The 20,483-nt window shown below is 40.5% G+C and overlaps 1 protein-coding gene across 4 annotated transcripts; it reads left to right on the plus strand.

The window, feature by feature from the left end:
* Positions 1-1,508: 1,508 nt before the first annotated feature.
* On the plus strand, positions 1,509-19,099 carry LOC100708348 (phosphatidylinositol transfer protein beta isoform). Of its 4 annotated transcripts, none has more exons than XR_003213230.1 (13): positions 1,509-1,612; positions 4,083-4,113; positions 5,443-5,588; positions 5,833-5,924; positions 6,054-6,061; positions 6,165-6,239; positions 6,319-6,402; positions 9,895-9,972; positions 12,187-12,297; positions 12,684-12,806; positions 13,415-13,473; positions 14,909-15,162; positions 15,989-19,099. XR_003213230.1 is itself a non-coding variant. In XM_005473179.4 (12 exons), the coding sequence occupies exons 1-11, from the start codon at positions 1,593-1,595 to the stop codon at positions 13,460-13,462; spliced, it is 816 nt and encodes a 271-aa protein (XP_005473236.1). In that variant the 5' UTR covers positions 1,509-1,592; the 3' UTR covers positions 13,463-13,473; positions 15,989-19,099. The 4 variants fall into 4 exon arrangements, 2 of the variants coding, with proteins under 2 accessions (XP_005473236.1, XP_003445718.1); XR_001224432.3 differs by having other exon boundaries at positions 14,983-15,162; XM_005473179.4 differs by lacking the exon at positions 14,909-15,162.
* Positions 19,100-20,483: the final 1,384 nt, after the last annotated feature.

Raw genomic sequence — 20,483 nt, forward strand, 5'->3', positions numbered from 1 at the left:
CAGACGCAAATGCAGACTAAGGAGACGGGGCTGGACTTAACGAAAAGCAAACAGTTTATTTTTTCGTACAGCCAAAACTACAAAAAAAAAGATGGATGGGGACTAAGGTTACACTAACAATGCTAAACTGGGGGAAAGTATATACTAAACACTAGATACCTGGAATGTGAAAACCTGAAACATGGAAACCGAGATCAGAAACATGAACTTAGATGAACAGACGATATGACGAGGGACAAAAGGAAACTCGCACAATAAATACACAAAAGGATGATCAGGGAAGTAGAGGCAGCTGGACAACACAGGAGGAACAAATCAGACTGAACAAAGTGAACACAATGGATACAGGACAAGAGACTATCAAAATAGGACAGAAACAACAGACGCAAGCTTGACACAGTGACTGGGGAGACACGAGTAAACACAGCGACAAAGACTGACTAAACACAGAAGAAGATTAGACACTGAGGGAGAACTAAGATTGCTAAGAACTGAAGGCCAACAGAAACAAACTTAAAACATGATTTAAGAATAACCATGAACCGCAAGAATGGCAATGAATATTCAAAAACAAATAGCATAATGTCCAGAACTAGCAAACACTGGGTCACAGACAGTGCCCTAACACTTTTTGCCTTCTATGGGGGTTTCTTTTTGTATGTTTGTCAAACTTCTATGGGGGTTTTTTTTTGGTTTGTGTTTATGTTTTTGGAAAGCTGAGTCCAGTTAAACTAGTCACACCCAGGTCTGATTATTGACAGGGCCTGGTAGGTATAGTAGCTTCTAAATGAGATTATCATTTAAATACTACATTTTATATTTACTTCTCTGTTAAACATTACAATTTGTTTAATGACCTGAAACATTTAGGTGCAACAAATATGGAAAAATATGTATGGACTGATGCACAAGACATGGGTAACTTGCACACCTAATCCTACACAGTATATATAGGTTTTGGGATAACATAAGCTATCCAGTCATCTTTTTCAGGGAATACCTTGCTTATTTCAGTAAACTGCTGGCAAGCAACATTATTTGTGCATTAGAGCAGCAGAGCATCAGCAAACTGAGCCAGTCATGGGCCCCGCTGAAAACATTTGGCCTATTAATGAAAAAAAGATGACAAAGGAGACACTGAACTGTTGAGCAGCTGAAATCTCCCATACCATGTTCAAAAATGTAAAAAACATGAATTTCCTTTTATTTAAAACAACAAAAGAAAATTACATTTCGGTTTCAGTATTTGTGTCTTTGTACCGTCTTTAATTAAATATGGAGTAATAATTATTTACAGATTTATAGATTAATGGAACAGCATGCTCAACTTTTTTAAATTATTAATATTTTATATCTTTAGTATTTTTACGTGATCAAATGTGGAATAACGGATTCTAAATAATCCATCCTCAAATACAGTGGGTGGGTTTAAAGTCACCAAAGAGAGATTTCATTGGATGATGCTAATCGTTAGGCCCACCTCTCCGTCATTCCGCAAATCACCGCTGCAGAAGGAGGGACCTGCCGCCTAACTTAGTAGCCCATGACGTCAGTTAGAGGTAGCTGGGCACTACCGAGAGGAAGAAGTTAAGATGGTTCTCATCAAGGAGTAGTAAGTGCGGGGTTTCTGTTTAAACTGTACTTTTCTTATTATTTCTGAAAACACTCTATAGGTTAGTATAGATCCGTGCACTCACGGCAGTTTTTTTCAGTCCCTGTGCGCTGATGCAAACTTTTCATCATGTCTCGGGGTCAGCGTCAGGCACACGAGGGGAGGATGGGATTGGCCAAGAGCGTCTCTGGCCTACCGGCTTTGACAGCAGATTATCATTCTCTGACAGCTGCTGGTTTCCTGTAGTTTCTCATATGTTATCGCCAAGCTGATGGCTTCTAAACGCTTCAATCTGCGGTTTTTGTTATGTGGTTTTAAAGCGGAGACATTTTCTTTTTCAAAGCCTCGAATTGGCACCCGAGTTGCTAACGCTAATTTAGCTAACTACCTAACCTGAGGGGAAGTCAACTGGAAGCTGTAAGTTCTCGCTGTCTTTGCAGTATTGACATAGAAACTGTCGGCGCCAGCTAATCACCCCAGGATAACACATTTTGATTACTTAGCGAATTGGTAGTTTGTTCACTTGTGTCTGTTTCAAGCCTCAATCATTTTGCATGTATTAAAGACGAAGCTAGCAGCTGTTAGCCTTAGCCTTTTGGGTTTTGAAATTGCATAAAAGATTTCAGTTTCCATTTTTAAAACCGCTATCCTTTGGCGAGTGTCGAACTACAGCAGTAAGTCTGACGTCTTCTGACACGGGCTGAATATGTAAGCAGGCTTCTTACTCTTACTAAATGACTGGGATTCAAGGCAGGATGACTGAACACTTAAACCTTTTTAAAGATACAGAAAGTGACTATAAATGGGTAGATGGAGGATGTGAATGAGTCATGTGTTGCATCGCACGGGAATTCTGAAAATAAGGATTGACGTAGATTTGAGTTATGTAATAACCTTGTTACAATATTGTCTTATTCCTTAAATATAACACAGTATTGCTGCCAGCATGCACCTTAGCACTGTGGCGCACTAATTCCATCAAAGTCCCTGTGTGGTAAGCAAAAAGAAGCACTGGAATTCTGAACTGGCACTAGCTGCACTATTGCATGTGGCCACTTATTTGCCTATAGTTCCCGCATCCCTAACACCCCACAATCGCTCACTGTACTCAGGCTCACATGGTTTGATAAATCTGACATCTTCTGATGTTGCCTGCACATTTTGTTTGCTTCAAAAGTAAACGTCACTAATTACAAGTCCTAGTTTTAAGCTGTCAGAGCTGCATTGAAACAAAACATCTGATGGTGGATGACATTCAGTTTAGCCTTGTTTGACAAAACATTGGTCAGTTCCCATTGTTATGGTTTGTTGACACTTATCATCTTGCCTTCACTCATTAAAAGTTAATTGATAGAAAAGGAGAAAAGCCCCCCCCCCAAATAAAAGAAGTTGTAGTATGTGTTTTCATTTGTTTTCAGCTGTGCTTTAGATATGTACTTGGAGAATTTTCTCCCCCTAACATTTTGTTTTGCACTCTGTGGTTTGGTGATGGGAAACGTTTTACTCACAGCCTGTAATGCGTCTATTTCTGGGCATGAAGGAAAAAGTTGCACCATCATCATACGGTGCACTGACCAGGGATGGTCTTTAATGTTTAGAAATCTTGGATAATAGATTCAGATATGTTTTGTCTTCTTAATTAAACTGCTTTGGCTAAGCTCACTGTATTTTTGACCCCACCTAACTCACTTCTTTTAAAGTAAACAAAATAAACTTTCTGTAGTCCCATAAAGTTTTGTCTTAACTCAGCTCTAACTTTTCCAGCCAGGTCTAGGAATAGGTTCCTCTCATCTTGCTGATGTCAGCAGTATGTCACTCTGGGTGGTACTAGAAGTCTTTTTCCCTCAGGAAGAGTAACTTTGAGTGTCTTCCTGTTCCTGGCAGTGAGCAGGTCTGTGTGTGTCATCGTGGTTCTTCTGGTTTTGTAATCCGGAGTTCCTGTAGTTATGTTCTCATTGCTTCTTCTGCACTCTTCTGCATACTGTGTGACCTGACAGGCAGTTGTCATGTTGCATTCATTGTGAATACAGAAAATAATATAAGGCATGAGTAAGCAGTCTTGTGAGTAAACATGCATGCTGATTTGGCGTGGTAATGAATAATATTTAGAGACTGAACTGATTGTATAGCCTTTGTTATTGAGATTATTTACAGACTTTACTGCCAAGATGTAGAGACATTTCAGGCTCCAGAGTCAGTTTTATTGTTTTAGGATGAATTATTATTGTATTATTTATGCCACATGCATCTGCAGTGTTTTCTTTTTTTGTCCTATTAATATGTGGTATAACTCACTCTTAAAAATACAAATGTCAGCATACGTCTAGAAGAATACTCCTTCTCATATATGGGTCGCTGCTTTAGATTGATGTGAAATGATAGTTTATCTAATGAAATTGTCTAATATGAAACAGTGGATATGAGAAATGTGCTTTGTGAAAGTTACTCATCATATGTTTCTCTCTTGCAGCCGTGTGGTTTTACCCTGTAGTGTCGAAGAGGTGAGTAAGTGGTTTTACTCCTGCTTGTTATGCTATTAAGGTGTTGTAAATTATTAACTTTTTGTCAAGTCCGCTTATATTTTCTCTGTTGATGCCGTTGACACATAATCATATCGATAATAACAAAATAATGACAATAACAGCCATACAAAAATTACAATAAATTAATGATAACTAAATAAGAAAAAAGTCATAATGATGTTAAAGGATATGAAATGCACTTTTTCATACTTACATACATGTAGTTCCTTTTCTATAGTGCCCGTACTGTTTGTGTGGTGGTAAACGAGCCTATATTGATGCTTGAAAAAAGTCCATCCTCAGTTAGTCTGACTGTGTAAACTGAGTCAACCCTCAGTTCCTTTTTTGGGCTTTAATGTGTCACTGTGGCGTGGTTAAAAGGAAATGTTGCAAGTCTCTGACATGTGCCTTTTGTTTAAAACAATTCTTTTCCACTCACTGAGAATAAAGACATGGCAGTGTTGTATCATTTCTGTTGTTTTGGCTGCTGGCTGCTAAAACCAAGAAAATGCTTAATTTGCAGATGTTGTTTGTTTGAGCCAGCAATTGTTCTGTGTTTAGAGACATTTCTGTAATAAATCCCAGACTTTCACCCAGCTGCTGGGATACAATCTCTTGGCAATTAGTGCTGCATATCCAAATTCAAAACATTTGAAAAGTAATTCTTGTCTTTGTGGAAGAAATGTTAGTAAGAGTTATGGTAGCTAATTATTAGTCATTCTCTTCTTCTGCTGTTTGATGTTCAAACATCATAAGACGGCGCGTAAGTTAATTTAGCTTTAAGATGGTGAAATTGGGGAACACGGCAGCAGAACTGAAAAAGCTGGCTTAAACATTTAGCTCTTCAGCAAGTTTTCTCTGCGCGTTATAGAAATCTAACCTACATTAGAGTGGCAGCAGGACAATAATAGAGCTTAAGATTTTTATGGTTGATTTTTTTTTGCTCAGTTTTACAAAACAGGCCATGTGTTGAGTTCTGTTCCTACAATTTCACTTTATGGGACAGATGGAGAGAAATGAATGAATGAAAAAAAATTCATTCATCTAAAATATTTGATTTACTTTTCTGACACTTTTAGATTTCCTGTTTTGTCCTTGAGCTCTCAGGACTATGTACATGGATTACTGTTTGGTTAAAAAGCGCTGCTGTGTTCACAATAAGCCTATATCATTTCATTAGATGGAAACATTCAAAATGTTAGGAAGAAAAAGAATTGTGGTTCGTGGTTTAGATGTATGTAACAGTAAAAAGTACTTTAAATCTACTGTCTATCATCATGTTCTTATGTTTTGATGTTTGTCCTGCAGTATCAAGTGGGGCAGCTGTTTTCTGTGGCTGAAGCGAGTAAAAATGAGACGGGTGGTGGTGAGGGCATTGAGGTACTCAAGAATGAGCCATATGAAAAAGATGGAGAAAAAGGACAGTACACACACAAAATTTACCACCTAAAGAGGTATGTGCTTTCCCTTTTTATTTCTTGTTTTTTAGAACTCCACTGTTGGCTTCATTGATTCTTTCTTATGGTGTAATAGTGCAGTGCTACCAGGCAGTGGCAGTGTTGTCTTATCTGTGAAGCATTTTCAGTGCATTTGCTTATTGTGTACAACCTTTGCTGTAGAAAAAATAAGTGATAAGTCTTCCTCCTTCCTTTCTTTTACCGTTTACCTGTACCTCCTACCCTCCACCATACCCTACAGTAAAGTCCCAGGATTTGTCAGACTCCTAGCTCCTGAAGGTGCCCTGGTTTTCCATGAAAAGGCTTGGAATGCCTACCCCTACTGCAGAACCAGTGAGTCCCCTTCCCAGCACCACTTAGTTTAGGTTTGCATTGAAACTCTTCTTCTCACTTCTAAATTGAGTTCATGTCTTGTCTTTCTTTCCCCCCCCTTTTTTTTCCTTCATGCCTGACCTGGAACAGTTGTGACGGTATGTAACCCTAAATGGGTTTTATTAGCTAAGATTGAAGTTAATTAAAAAATAATTACATAATTTTTTTCTTCATTATGTTTCTTCTTTCTCTTTAATCCAGAATGAATATATGAAAGATAATTTCTTCATTAAAATTGAGACATGGCACAAACCGGACCTTGGAATGCAAGAAAATGTGAGGACGTCAAAGCAAACAGATGTCTAATATAAATCATGAGTTTTATTTTCTAACATATGTTTTTGTATTTGTTCAGGTGCACAAACTTGACAGTCCCACGTGGAAGAATGTAACGGTGGTGCCCATTGACATTGCAGACAGAAGTCAAGTGGCCCATGCTGTAAGTAGCTTCATACACAGCATGGCGCCTTCATGTGGACAACTTTGATTATTACAGTTCTTCTTTGTCATGTGAATGTTTCATAAGCAGGTGTTTTATGGCTCTGTTTATGTTTTAATTTGAATATATATGCGTTTTCCAGGGAGAGAAAAAAAGACATCTAGCCTTTCCTATGTAATAGGGATGTAAATGAATAACACTGATGAAATGAAACAGCACTTTCTTTCTATTCTCATCTAACCAATTTATTGAATTACAGACATATCTGAAAGTAGCTGAAAGAGCATTTTGTTACTACTTAGCAGTCTGTGTGACTTATGACCCACTGCATGTTTCTCTGGTGCGATATTACTGCAGTCCAATTTAACAACCAGAATAAACGTTGTTTGTGCGATCCTTTCTCTTGCCTATATAGCACTCTCAAAATGTTAGAGTCAGAGTTTAATTCATGAAAACAATACAGACGCGTTAACTGACACATGGTCGTTTCATCTGTGGAGTTTCAGGGAACAGTCTCTGGGCTAAATCGGTTTAGCTTATGTATTAAAGATTTGCTCTTGGTTTGGTCAGAAATCACGCCATCCATATAAATCACACGTTGTCACAGCATGTGGTTTCTCTGCTCAACTTTGTCTTGCTCTTAAGCATTGATTATTCTCAGCTACGGACACAGACAGCTGAAGTCCTGACAGCCAAGTAGTCATTCTTTGAAGTCCGCCACCTGGGGTGCACTTGTACTTGGTGCATTGTAGTGTAAATCCAGAGCGGACAGGAAAAACTGGCAGATATGCAGACACTGTGCTCTGTCTGATAAACAACCGATCACTAGGATCTGAGTGGACCCTAGTGGACTCACAAGGTGTGATCAAGGCTTTAACACAAGCAGAGCTGTGTGTATCTAAGCTCCAGTGATATTAATTTCACTGTTAGTTTTAGGATTTTTTTAATTATTATTGTATGGCAGACATATGTCAGGTTTGGGAAAATCATTACAGCTTTTACAGTAAAAACAAAACTTGTTGAAAGTACTTGACTTAGTCTTGTAGCCATCCAGAATCACAATAAACGCATCTATCAAAGCCTCATTAGGAAAGTAGTCATATAATATCCTTAGTTTTAGATAATCCAAATAAGGATATCGTGTCTATATATTTTTTTTTTAGTTTTCCAGGTTCACAAACAGTGCTTATCCATCCTTTTTTTTTTTTTTCCTTCCTTCTTCTTCCCTCCTAAAATTGCTTATACACTTTCAGGGCCATGGTGCTAACACAGAGCCACAGACATTCTCACATTTAGACCTTTGACTAGTTTAGAGTCACTTTACTTAATGTGTATGTTGATGTTTTGTGTGTCTGTGAGGAAAAAAATATTAGCAGATATATCAGATTTTTAATTCACCAAGTCATATGTCGGCCAGGCACCACGTTAAAAAGCACGAGAGAGACTGGAGCACATTTTCAGTACTTAACTCAACATTTGGATTTTATTTACAGGCTGACATGAGCTTCAAAACAGTTGTGTATTTTGTTCTCACAGCAACATACTTGATTTTTCAGGTATGATTATTCATTCATGGAGCTGAAAAAGCTGCTTGTGCTCGTGGCATCGACGATAAGTAGAGCATTTCAAGTGAAGAGAATCTTTGGCAATCTTCATAAACCTTTAGTCAATCCTGACCCATTTTATAAATATTTTACTGAAGTTGGCATCAGGTCCAGCCCATCTCCTCGGTATTTTTTATTTTGTTTTGGTTTGTCTGTGAGTTTTTCCCCAGTCTCTCTTTGTATTTTCTTTATAAAGACACAGAACATTAATTGCTCTCTGGGCTGTCTTGTACATGGCTGACTGTTCTGCTTTATTGGGCTATGTTACTTCTTAGTTTTGTTTTGCTTTTTTGTGGTCTGTTTCTTTGCCCCGTTTGAAAATGTGTTTGCTGTGCTGAAATAACACAGTGCATTTAAAAATAGTTGATTTCAAGAGTGTGTCCCAATACAGCCAGCTGATTGGAGAGGTCTTTGTATTTAAAAACGTACACATACCAGTTGAGGATAAATTAAAGATTTGAATACTCTGCTTGGAATCTCTGAAATCATATTTGAAGATGTTGCACGTTATTGCTCTTGTTTGACATCACATTGCCTCATTTCAATGTGACTGCCGGTATGCGTGCAAGCATACATGTGGCTATTTGGCCGAGAAGCCCTAGTTTCTGTGTGTGTACATGTTTGTTTGCGGTGGGTAGTTAACGAGGCGGACGTGTTTGCCTTGCTGGAGGAGTGTGTTGTGTCTGAGGGCCCTATCAGCCCTCAGCCTCGGGCATGACTGCAGGCTCTGGGGCGTACCGCCAGCACAGATGAGTTTGTTAGTGTAATTAAGGTTCACAGTGCTGCGTGTGCCGGAACTAGACAAACACACACTCGACGTAAACACACTTGGAGTCTAATACACACTCTTAGAAATGGCTTCTTTTCGCGTACCACGGCACATCGATTCACAGACCTCATTAGTGCAGCACAGTGTATTGTTATAGTGATGGAGCTCTCAGCATTAAAACACCCAAATTAGAGAGAAAGTGTGGGCTTGTGTGTGTGTGTGTGTGTGTGCGAGTGTGTTTTTTAGTGGTGCGTTTTTATTTCTTTCCACACGTTTGGCACCCTCCTGTTGGATAGTAGCCCTGAAAAAGTAGCCTTTAGCTTCAGGCGCATCATGATTTATTTAAAATTGCTGGGCCCTTGAGCTGTTGATAATTTTAAAGCCATTTCATTTATTTGTATTATTATTTCTCTTGTCTCTTTTTTTTTTTTTTAATAAGAAAGTCAGGTTTGTTAAGTTTTTCGTGCTCGTCACGTGTGCTCAGTATCCCTCTACATTTTACTATACGCTTTAATTTTTCCCCCCCAAGGCACCAAGGTCTCTTTGTATTATAGGTCAAAAGTGCTTAGTTGACCACAATATGTTGGCAGGACATGACCTTTTGAATTGGATGCTGTATATGGGGTAAAAGGTTCTCTTGCAGTTGGAGCTGCAGACACACAAACTTATATAAGCAGCACAAATCCTCATCAGCACACAACAGGTAGATGCTAGTACATTCACTTACTTTAACTGGCATCATCACCCTAATTAAACAAACGTTTCTGGTGGCGTCAGAGCCCCCATACACAGATCAGTCTTATCTTCAAGCCACTTGTGAGCACAGCTGTGTTCTAGTCCTGCTTTGTGACATTATCTGCAGAGATGGAAGGATGAAAAGGAAGAAGCTCTCTTCTGACTTCCCTTACTCTAGTCATTGAATAGTTGTCCCACATTTCCATCTTTTCATTTAAAAATTGTGTTGATGTTTTTTAAATTGGGGTAAAATCCTGCAGATTTCTTGGCTTTTGTTGCAAGATGAAACAAATACCAGTATTCATAAATAAACCTGCCTCAGCTTTGTTAAATATTCTGTGCTATATATTCTACTAATGAAAGTAACTGAAGGTTTCATTGTAGGACTACAAGGAAGATGAGGATCCTGCCATTTTCAAGTCTGTCAAGACTGGGAGAGGACCTCTTGGTCCCAACTGGAAGGTAATGCTGTTGTAAACTACATACATTTTAAACTGAATATGGGCTACATCCATGTGACTGTTTCAGCACCAGTTCAGAAATAGTCATTTGATAAAATACAGACTTCAACTGCACAGTGGCTGCTTACATAGAAAATAAAGGCTTCAGTGCGTGAATGAACTATTGCTGGTTGAGGCTGATTTCTTTTACTTTCCTCCTGACAAAGGATCACATGTTTGGGTGATATAAATCCAAGGTAGCGTGCAGTTACCGATCAAACTCAATTAGGCAATGAATGTCTATATCTGTGTCAACTGTTTCAGCCCTCTTGGGGTTGGCAGTTTTGACAAAGGTTTCCTCTCTGGGAGCCCTAAAAAGGCAAATTAGTGTGGATGCTGGATGTAAATACAGCAGAAGTGGATTTGTATTTATTTATTTATTTTTTTAATGAAATGTTATGCATCTAAGAGTTATGAACATGACCTTAGATGCATTTCACTTACGCACATATTCATGCCACAGGGTGCTTTTAAAAAAAAGAAGAGAGGAGGAGGCAAACATTTGACCCATTTACCAAGTTATAGGAAACCGGGTATATATCTGGTCATCAAGACCTGGATGTGTAGTCTTGCTTTCATGGATTTTGCTTCTTATATATTTCATGACTTTGTACAGTCATGTGCATTGTATATAATTGCTGCAATGTTTTGATCTCCAAAGTCTAAGTGCAGCTTGGACTTACTGGGTCAGCAGAGTCCAAAGATTGTGTTTTGTGCGGATGCTCCTGCAGCAGGTTTATATAGCAGGTTTATGTGATGAGATCTAGGCATTAAAAGTCTTTTACAGGTAACTTACAGAGCTGCAAGAACACCCGGGCTTTGTCCACAGCTGGAAGTAAAGTGTCCGTTTGTGGACTCAGAGTCTAAATCGGCAAACAGCAGTTCTGTATAAAGAGGGACATATTTTGATAAGGGGTAAAAAGTCAATAAGTAGCTCATCCACAGAGGAACTTTGTCAGTAGTTTTGTTGCTTTTGCCTCTAAACCCCGCTGTACCCCGGAGGCACACGACCGGGTCCTGTTCGCTGTTGGAGCACAGAGGATTTCTATTCTGCAGTGGAGCCCTCAAAGTTCGCCATGGGAAACTTTCCTCTGCTTCAAGAATTTTTGCAGAACAAAGGCAGCCAAACAGCTTTAAAAAGTATGAATAAAGAAGCACAACTTTTATTTTGTGTTTTTAATTAGATCACTTTCCCGTCCGCTGTGGACATGGAAAAAGACTGTTTTTGAAAAGGTGGGGGGAGAAAGTAGTTATGTGACAACAGAGGCACAATTTCTGCCAGCTTCTCAGAGCAATAAAACTCTTGTCTATCTCTGCATGCACACATGCTTGCATATCGGTACCCTTTGTATTTCTGAAAACTTCTGCTCCTTTGAGTGGGGCACAGAGAGGGAGAGAAGAAATGTCACCGTAAGTGTTTTGATGTAGAATCCGTTTCATGTGAAGTTCTCCTTTAGCGATGACAACTTTTCTAAACCCACTGCAAATTTAGAAATGTTTCTCATTTCCCTTCTCTCACGCTTCTCCATGATCGTAGCATCAAACGGCAGTGGGATGAGGGCGATTGAGGCGGGTCTGTGGCATTTTCTTTTTGGAATGCCGAGCCAGAATGAAGTGATTAATTAAACAGGTGTTCTCAGAGGGAGAGTGTGTGTGTTCTGGGGGCGAGCAGGTCCTAGGTGTTAATAATGTAACCGGCTTTGCACTGCGGCGCCCTTATCGCTTCGTGAGCACCGTTTTATCTGCCTTCTGTGGCCACAAAGACATGCCTGTCGGGAACGGTGTCGCTGTCAGGGTGGAGGCAGAGAAATGGTCCCTTCATCTGGAGTTTATCCACTTTGCTGTGGTCCCCCCTCCCAACACCCAGTCTCTTTTTCTTCTCTTCTTCAGAGCGCGTGGCAGAGTGCAAGCAGCGGATGGATTTAGAAAGTGTGTTGTAGATTAGGGCACTTTTATCTGTGCACAGCACATCTTCATGTTGATAATTATTTCAGCAACCTTCATGCCCAAAGCATTATGTATTAATGAATGAATGTTAGAGTTGTCAAAAATAATGCCTTCTGCTGCTTTTACAATTGTTCTCTCATTGGAAAGTTTCTGTCAAGTTTTTGCAGCGCATTATTCTGATATAGTGACGGGTTGTAAGTCAGATTCTTTCCCCTGTTCCTCTCAACAGAAAGAGCTGAATAGTAATCCTGAATGCCCAAGGATGTGTGCCTACAAATTAGTCACAGTCAAGTTCAAGTGGTGGGGCCTGCAGACCAAAGTGGAGAACTTCATCCACGAGGTTAGTGACATATTTGGGATTAGGATTCAACTTTATTGTCATTACACATGTATAAATACAGGATAACGAAATACAGTAGAAGAAGGAAAAACTCGTTTACACAGTTGGCTCATGAGTTATATTTAGACTGAGAGTATTGCAAGTTTGCACATGCAATACTATGGCTCTTCTGTCTGGGTGGGCTGTGCCTAATTAGTGCTTAATTATTATAAGCAAGCTGTTACTGCAAACATGATGAGGTAATGTTTGGGGGGTCTATAGTCAAATGTAGGATACTGTAGAGTAATTTGTATTTACAGTTTCTCAAGTTTCAAATGTACTTATAAACACACGACTGATGCTAAACATCACACAGTCCTAACCAAGACTGCTGCTGTCTACCACAGCAAGAGAAGAGGATCTTCACAAACTTCCATCGCCAACTCTTCTGTTGGATTGATAAGTGGGTGGAGCTAAATATGGATGATATACGGCGTATGGAGGCGGAAACGCAGAGAGAACTGGATGAGGTGAGCGTATAAGTAGAAAATCGCAATTAAAAATGAAACCATAAGTTTGGTAAGTGATGGATTTGGTGCAAGAGAAAATAAAACCAACCCTAAACACTTTCTTTGGTTAAATTTCTCTTATTTGCTGTGCAAAACCCATGTAACACCATTTTAGTTATCCAGCTGTTGTCTTCCATTCACTAGAAATAGAGTGTGCTAATGTGATAAAGCCGGAGGACTGCTGGAGTAAATGTAGTGGCTTAAGGGCTCCCTCTGGAGTCTTTGACCCCTAGTGGTGCGATCTAGCTGACTTTCTTTGAGTGGATCCTGGTGTTATTTACTGAGTGCACAAGTAAAAGGCCTTTTATTACCATATGTGAATTCAAAACCTCATAGGTTTTAATGTTTTTTTTTTTTGTTTTTTTTTTTAAATCAATCTTTTCAATATCAATAATATTGCATTTAAGATAAATCATAATTTCTTTCCTTTTCATGTATGTATTGTTTTGTTTCTTACTAAACATCCTTAAACTGTTTGGTAATCGGCACAAACAGATGACTGTGAGAACAGTCTTTGTTCTTCTTCCTAATCCCATTTCTATGATTGCCTTTATTGTATTTTTATCCAGAGGCGTAAGAATGGCTCTGTACGAGGTACAAAGGCTACAGAGGAGTAGCAAGGCCAAGTGTAGGTCTTTGTACTGCTGTCTGTTGTTACTGGTAGGGCAGTATCTTAATGGGGTTTCTGTTAGCCTGGCAAGGGTGTGCTGCATCATGCCATATAGCAAATTATGATCCGATACATTTCCACTGTCATCTGTAGGCCGCCTCTATTGCAGTGTATCCCATGGCTAGTGGATGATGGTCTCCCCTCAGCTTGTAATGTGTAACAACGTCTGCCAAGTGCAGGGTATTTATATATTATATATATATATAACATATTTATATGTTAGCCTGTAACTCTGTATCACACTTTAGTATCATTTTTTATTTTTCTATCAACCAATCACTAAGTTAGAGTAGTTTATATGTAACCTAACCATTCATATTATTATTCCATCCATCCGTCCATTTTAATGGCTCATCCAGTTCAGGGTTGACCTTCACAGTAAACAGTGTCTGCTTGCAGGAAGCTTTCATGTGTGAAAAGTCCTAATATATTGTCTAATGTTTTATCACAAAGTTGACAGAGCTTCGTTAGATGCTCACTTTAGACGACTTTAGTTTTTCTGTGCGGTGCAGTGGAAAAACACTCGTAGGGAGCCAGCACGGCTTGGCTGATTGCAGCTGTTCATGGCATGGTGGGACTTCACTCTGCACTCTTCGGTGTTGAGAAAGGGCTTTACTCCACTGTGCTTGTGCTTGTGTGTGCACACACCATTTAATATTAGAGGTCCAAAAGCAGTCATCTTAGGGGAAACACTGGTGAAAAGCATGCATTTCTTTACCATAAAAACTTCTTTGTTTGCATTTTTGTCATGTTTTTCTTTGTGCAATTTGAACACAGGATAACAGTGTTTGGCAGAATCTCAACAGTACATATGTGTTTTTTTAAGTGTTCATCCTGCTACTTCTGTCAGTAGTCAAATCATCAGTAAATACCCAGTGACCCAGTTCTGCTGGCAACCACACAAGCCCATGCCATAACATTGCCTCCACCGTGTCTGACAAGGTCTTATTAGCCCTTCTATTCCTTCTTCGTACTACATACTGTCTATATTCACATTAGTAAAGGCATTTTTTGATTATAGGCTTTGACAGTGGTGTCCCTACCTCCTCAAGAGTGCTCCTCAGGTAGCTAGAAGTTGTGAAAAGGCTTTTTCTTTAAAAATTCCTCCATTTTAGTTGTCTTCTGTGGTGTTCCAGGCTGTTTAGGGTTACTGAGCTGCCCACTGCTTTTGTTAATTTTAAGAAGGATCTATAATGTTCGATTAGATAGCTCACGTGCAATAAAACCTACTTTTATTGCACATTGAGAACTCCTATGAAAGGCTAGTTTAACACAAGGTGGTAAGTAGTTATATATGTACACAGAAGGGCCTGCAGTCCAGTTAATCCCCATAGAAAAAAGATGTGGGGTAAAAAAAAAAAGTAAAGTAAAATAGTCTACTTCTAAATCACAGGCTTCAGTTTCTGCGTCTTGCATTCACTCTAAACCTCTCCACTGCCTTGCTCTTGAAACTTCTCCAAATATCAGTCTGGGAGCTTTTGGCCGTACAAGGAGAACAAGGGAGGAATCTGGGCTGGACCGGCCAAAGTGGGCCAGTCTCAAACATTCCTGGCTCGCTACCAGCATGCAGAATTTTTGCGCTTTGCCTTCTCACATCTCGCCCAGCTGAGCATGTGTTTCCAGTTTTCCCTTGGAGTAAGTAAACAGGTTGGTACAATCAAAGACGGCTGTGGCAAGCAGGGCAACAAGCCTGAATCTCAAAGCTCAAGGGTTAGCAGGGTCACATTTGGGTGGTGGTGAGAACAGCATACACACAAGTCACTGGCTTTCACATTCTAGACAAACACAGCACTGGGTGAATGGAAAAACCCAGCATTAAGGAAACTATATACTAATAGTCATATCTGAACTCTCTAAGTATAGTGGTTGGGTGCTGATGGTGTGGAAGGAGGAGGTATGAGAGGACGGGGTGTGTACGAGGGGGTTTCAAGATGGCTCCTTTTTCCTCATTAACATACAAATGGAATTCTGCAGTTGAGAAGGAGTCTGTGCTGTGATTGAGGAGAAAGGGAGGGAGGATTGGGGGAGGGGGGGGGGGGGGGGGGGAGGATGGAGAAGTGGGAGGGTGAATCCTCGTGCCATTTCATCAGATCTGTCTATTCCTCTGTTTAGAGCCAGTGTTGGTTTGAACTGTTCCATTAAGGTGTTCGGCTATCAGATTCTAACACTAATTGACTTTCCAAAGCCATCAGCCTCAGGGTGGGAGAATTTGAAAGTGATGCTTTTATCTACCTAGAAGACAAACAGGAGGCTTGATAAGGACTTTTGGAGCTGCCCTTTTTTTTTCCAGTTTACAAAAAGAAATTTAATGTATTTTTACTGGTTTGCAGAGCCAAAAGTAAGATTTAATGAATAGAAAGAAGTCCGACCCCTCCCAGTAACCAGCAACTCCTGAAGCCATCATCTGAACTCCCCCTTACGTGTTTAGCTTGCATAAATCTAACGCGTGTTATTTCTCTCCCTTTCCCCACAGCTTCGCAAAAAGGGTGATGTGCGAGGAACCAGTGCTGCAGATGAATGAAAAGGATTTTAAACACCACACCCACAATGACAGCAGTTGTGAGGACTGCTAAGCGGGCTCCTTTGGTGCCACTTTTTTACCCTAACTGAATCACGCTGTGGAGGAGGGAGCGCTGCTACCTGCAATCAGTAGAGCAGATCCCCGGCTTTAACCCAATCATAGTCATTCTATCCAGTGAGGAATTGATTTATAGCCACCGATACGATGCTAGCTGATGAGACTCTGGTTAATTTTGATCTTGGACAGAGAAAGGCCGGCTATGGCCATCAGGATATTGAGACCTAGTCTTCTGCAGAGATGCAAAGAAAAGCTATTTGCTTTTTTTAAGAAAAAAACAAAACAAAAGCTAATTCATCACCTTGATTCCACAGTGGCAGGTGTTGGACCAAATATATCCAGCTCCCCCAACCTCCTTTTTTTCCCTACCCAAAAAACCCCCATTCCTCACAGAATGATGCCCTCTGTGACCTCTCTTTGTCTCTTCCTCAGTCTTAACTGTACACACTGTGGCTCAGTGTGTGGTTTGCATTCCCTGGCAGGAGACTGTTTGTCATGCTCTTGTTCCTTCCTGCCATAACCTCCATTAAGTGATTACTAACAGCCTTGGCGTCTTGGCCCATTGTAATCCTTCTTCCATCACCCCCCTCACCTTATCGAAGCACTGCATCTTATTAACACTGACAATCATGTCTGTACAGGTATTCACTCTCACTCCCACATGCAGAGGTAACAGGAAGCCCACACACACACACACACATTCATATGACACATACAGTGCGCAGATGAGGATAAACATACGAATTCATCCTTACACACACACACACACACACACACACACACACACACACACTCTCGCAGGTGTGGATACCTTTGTGCTGACTGATCTTGGAGAAACTCAAGCAGGGGCAGATCCTTGCGAGCTCGTTCAGCTAAAGGATGTTGCTTTGGATATGTTTACAGCTCTCACCCCCACCCCGTACTTGCTATTCTGAAAACAGTCGCACATAACATACATTGCAGCATTCACCTCTCTAACAGATGTCCCTAGAGGAAAAAATAAAAAGTAAAAAAAAAAAAAATGCACTGAAAAACAGCCACAGATGGTGCTACACCCCTCCAGCCTCTGTCACAAGCCAAACTGTGCTGCACTCACCCAGCCCACCACCAGAGGCCTTTCTCGCTCCTCCGGCTCTCTGAGGTAGACAGTTTCCAGAAGGCCTCCTCCTCCTCTGCATCATTCTAGCTGTGTTTACAGATTTGTAATTGCCTTATCAGTGCCTAGTGGATACCAGTACCATGTAGAGTTGCTTATGTGTCCAGGCCTTTACACCTATCAGAGCTACTACACTTAATGAACCTCTGCTGCCAGCCATTGTTTTAGCTACCTCTCTCATTTCTGACTGGCCATTTTTCCTGATGCCCTAAAGTGTGTCCACCAAATGTTTTGGAAAATGTCAGGCACCCAGTTGAACCCTTAAGACGCACATAGGTTTGGGTTCTTTTTTGTTTTGTTCTGTTTTTCCCATGTGAGAGGATCTATTAGTATGCCACACAATATTTTTGTCAAAGCGGTTCAAATACACGACTGTGCCTGGTAGCCGGTTTACAAATAAAATGTTCCTTCAAGCACTGTTTTTATATCAATACTGTCTGGTTGTCATCTGCAGACATGCTCTTACAGCTCTCAACAACTTATATAAAGTTGAGCACAGAAAAGAAGCTCGGTGCCGCTTCAAGCTGCTGTCGTTTTATTTTTTGCATAGCGTAAATACACGACACACTCGTGCTCAGGAAAAACGCTTTGGTGGACACACACCTCGTAAGGGTTAGCATTAGCTGTTAGCTGGTACTTCTTAGGATTCTTGATTCTAGTCTTGACAAAAGAGCTTTATCAGGGCGCAGACTTGTATGTTATTCCTTTGTTTCCTGGTATGTGGAAGTGCAATTCCTTTCCATTCCCACAAGCAGAACTTTGTTACTATAACAGCCAGCGTGCACCGTTTGTCATGTAAATCTTTACCTCAGACCAGCCATTGGAAAGAGCTGCCATATTAATGTCTTCTGGCTTTTCAGCTCTGTATCCAGCTCTCTCTCTCTTTTTTTTTCTTTCTTCAGGCTTCAGAATTGTGTCACATCAGCCTAGACTATTAATTATGGCTTGTGTTACATGTATACAGTATGTGTGGTTTGCTCATCTGTTCCCTCGTAATGTTCTTGAATATTTGTGTGTTTTGGTTGCATGTCACTGTTTTAAATTGCCCAACATAAATTTGGGATTTGTGTTTAGTAATCGGTTTCCTGTTATTTCCCAAGGCAGATTATATGATTAAATAATTTCAGGAAAGTATTCTAGTGTGTTTGGTTAATGACAGTCCTATGAGGGCAAATCTGACCATGTCCATGGTAATTGGCTTTTCCAAAGAGAATAAATGGTGTTTGTGTTCAGCAAATATCGATTTAATATAGGAAAATTTGGAAAACTGTTGTCAGAAACAGCGGTTTTCAATAACAGAATCTTCTCAGGTTAACAATAAGACAAAGATAATGTAGCCTGTTCCCTTTTATCGTCTTTATGTGTTAGAACCACTTGGGTTTTTGTTACGGTCATGAATGCATATGTCTGTGAGCAAACAGTGTAATTAGTGTTTCAAAGTTCATTTGAATGATTCCTCATGTGTGTTTGAATAAAAAAACAAAACAAAAACCAAGAACCCAGTGAAAGGGGAGGAAAGGAGAAATCTGAAATCAGCCGTTTGCTGTTCTTCAAAACAATGATATTAACAAAAGTGTTTAAAGGTTCTGATCAGCTTTTAAAAATCAGGGGTTGTGGTAACGAATGTATGATGTATTGTGCCTTTTTCTTTCTGCACATCTTTTTTGTGCTACCAAGTCTATATATTGTATCGAATATTGTATCTAAATATAAATAAATTTCCTTTTCTTTTTTTTTCTTTTTTTCGGGACAAAGTTTCCTGAAGTTCAGTTTGTGCTGTTTTTGTCTGATTGCTAGAAAATAAAGGTTTTGCCTGAGGGGGATTTGATCAGTCCTCAGGGCAAAGGCGAGAGCTGTCATTTATTTGCAAAGCTTTAAATAGTCACAATCTTTTGCTAAAACACCTTAAAAGATTTATTATGTATATATTTATTTGTGCTATATGTTGTGCTGCTTTCATTTTGGCCTAGCTTTGAATGACAGTTCTTTACTGTAGATTGCAGATAAGACAAAAATTTCCTACACATTTTGGTGACTCCAGCGTGGACCGCACTTTCTGCGACCTGCAGGTCAGGAGAGTCACACAATAACAGCGGAATCTGTGCTAAAGAGCAGGAAAAGCCACCAGTCTGCTGCCTGAGATAGCTGCCTTTTCTTTTTTTCTTTTTTTTTTTATTGTTTGTGGAGGAATAGTCACATGGGCCTGCTGCAAGGAAACCAGCTATATCTGCCACAGAACAAGCAAATAATGCTGTTTCTAAAAGGGGAGATGGGCAGACTCGCCCACACACCTCCTGTTAAGTGGCAGCTCACAGTAGTCTACAGTAGGCATGCATCCATCCGTCCATGTGTCTCCCTCGCGAGGAAGATGAAGGGACATGTCATGAGTGAGCCCCTGTCGTTTAAATAGATACTGCAACAGATGAAGGGAAGAAATGGATCTCAAAGAGAGGCTCGAGACTTGACACAGCAGGACATCCAGGCGCGTTACCAAAGAAAGCCTCAGTGTTTACAGCTCCAAACACTTTGTTATAGCGGCTTGTTGCTTGATTGCATAAGCACACAGTATCCTGAAATCTGTCAAAATGAATCGTGTAGGCCTGCGACACCTAGGAAAAAAAAAAAAGTTGCTCTAGTGTTTGCGCGCCACATGGCTGCGTTTCCTGCCGCAAGACAACACACTCTGGTAGAACTTCTGTTTTTATAGGAAGTGGCACAAGTGAAGATTTAAACTCACAGTTTGGTCCACGCCTACCGTGTTTGTGTATGTGACCCCTCCCCGGGGGGGCCACATTTGCTCAGTGGCTGCAGGTTTTCTTGGAGAGGAAAGTTATTTCTGGTCTACGCGGGTTAGCAGTGATGTCACGAGCGCTTCCTCATCCTCCGGGCTCGGGTCAAGTTTAGCCCCAGAGATTCTCCTGAGTCTTTCCTGTTGTTCTGAGAGAGGTGCGGAGTCGAGCGATGCGGGTGGGGTGGGGTGGGGAGAGGAGGAGGGGGTGTCTGTTGCCACCCTCCCCTTAATACAATGGTGGTTCTTTTGGATGACAGATGCCGCTTAACCCATCCTGACCCAGGGAGCTGCGATGGCTCATCTGAATGACAGGCCCACAGAGGACACACTGACGCTCTGCTGCTCACTGCCTGAGCTGCACAGGACACTGTACCCCCAACAAGGGAAGGAACTGTCTCTTTGGGCAACCCCCACAGTAATATATGTCTAGCTGAGGAAAGCTT

The sequence above is a fragment of the Oreochromis niloticus genome, linkage group LG12 (assembly GCF_001858045.2).
Source record: "Oreochromis niloticus isolate F11D_XX linkage group LG12, O_niloticus_UMD_NMBU, whole genome shotgun sequence".
NCBI lineage: Eukaryota > Metazoa > Chordata > Actinopteri > Cichliformes > Cichlidae > Oreochromis > Oreochromis niloticus.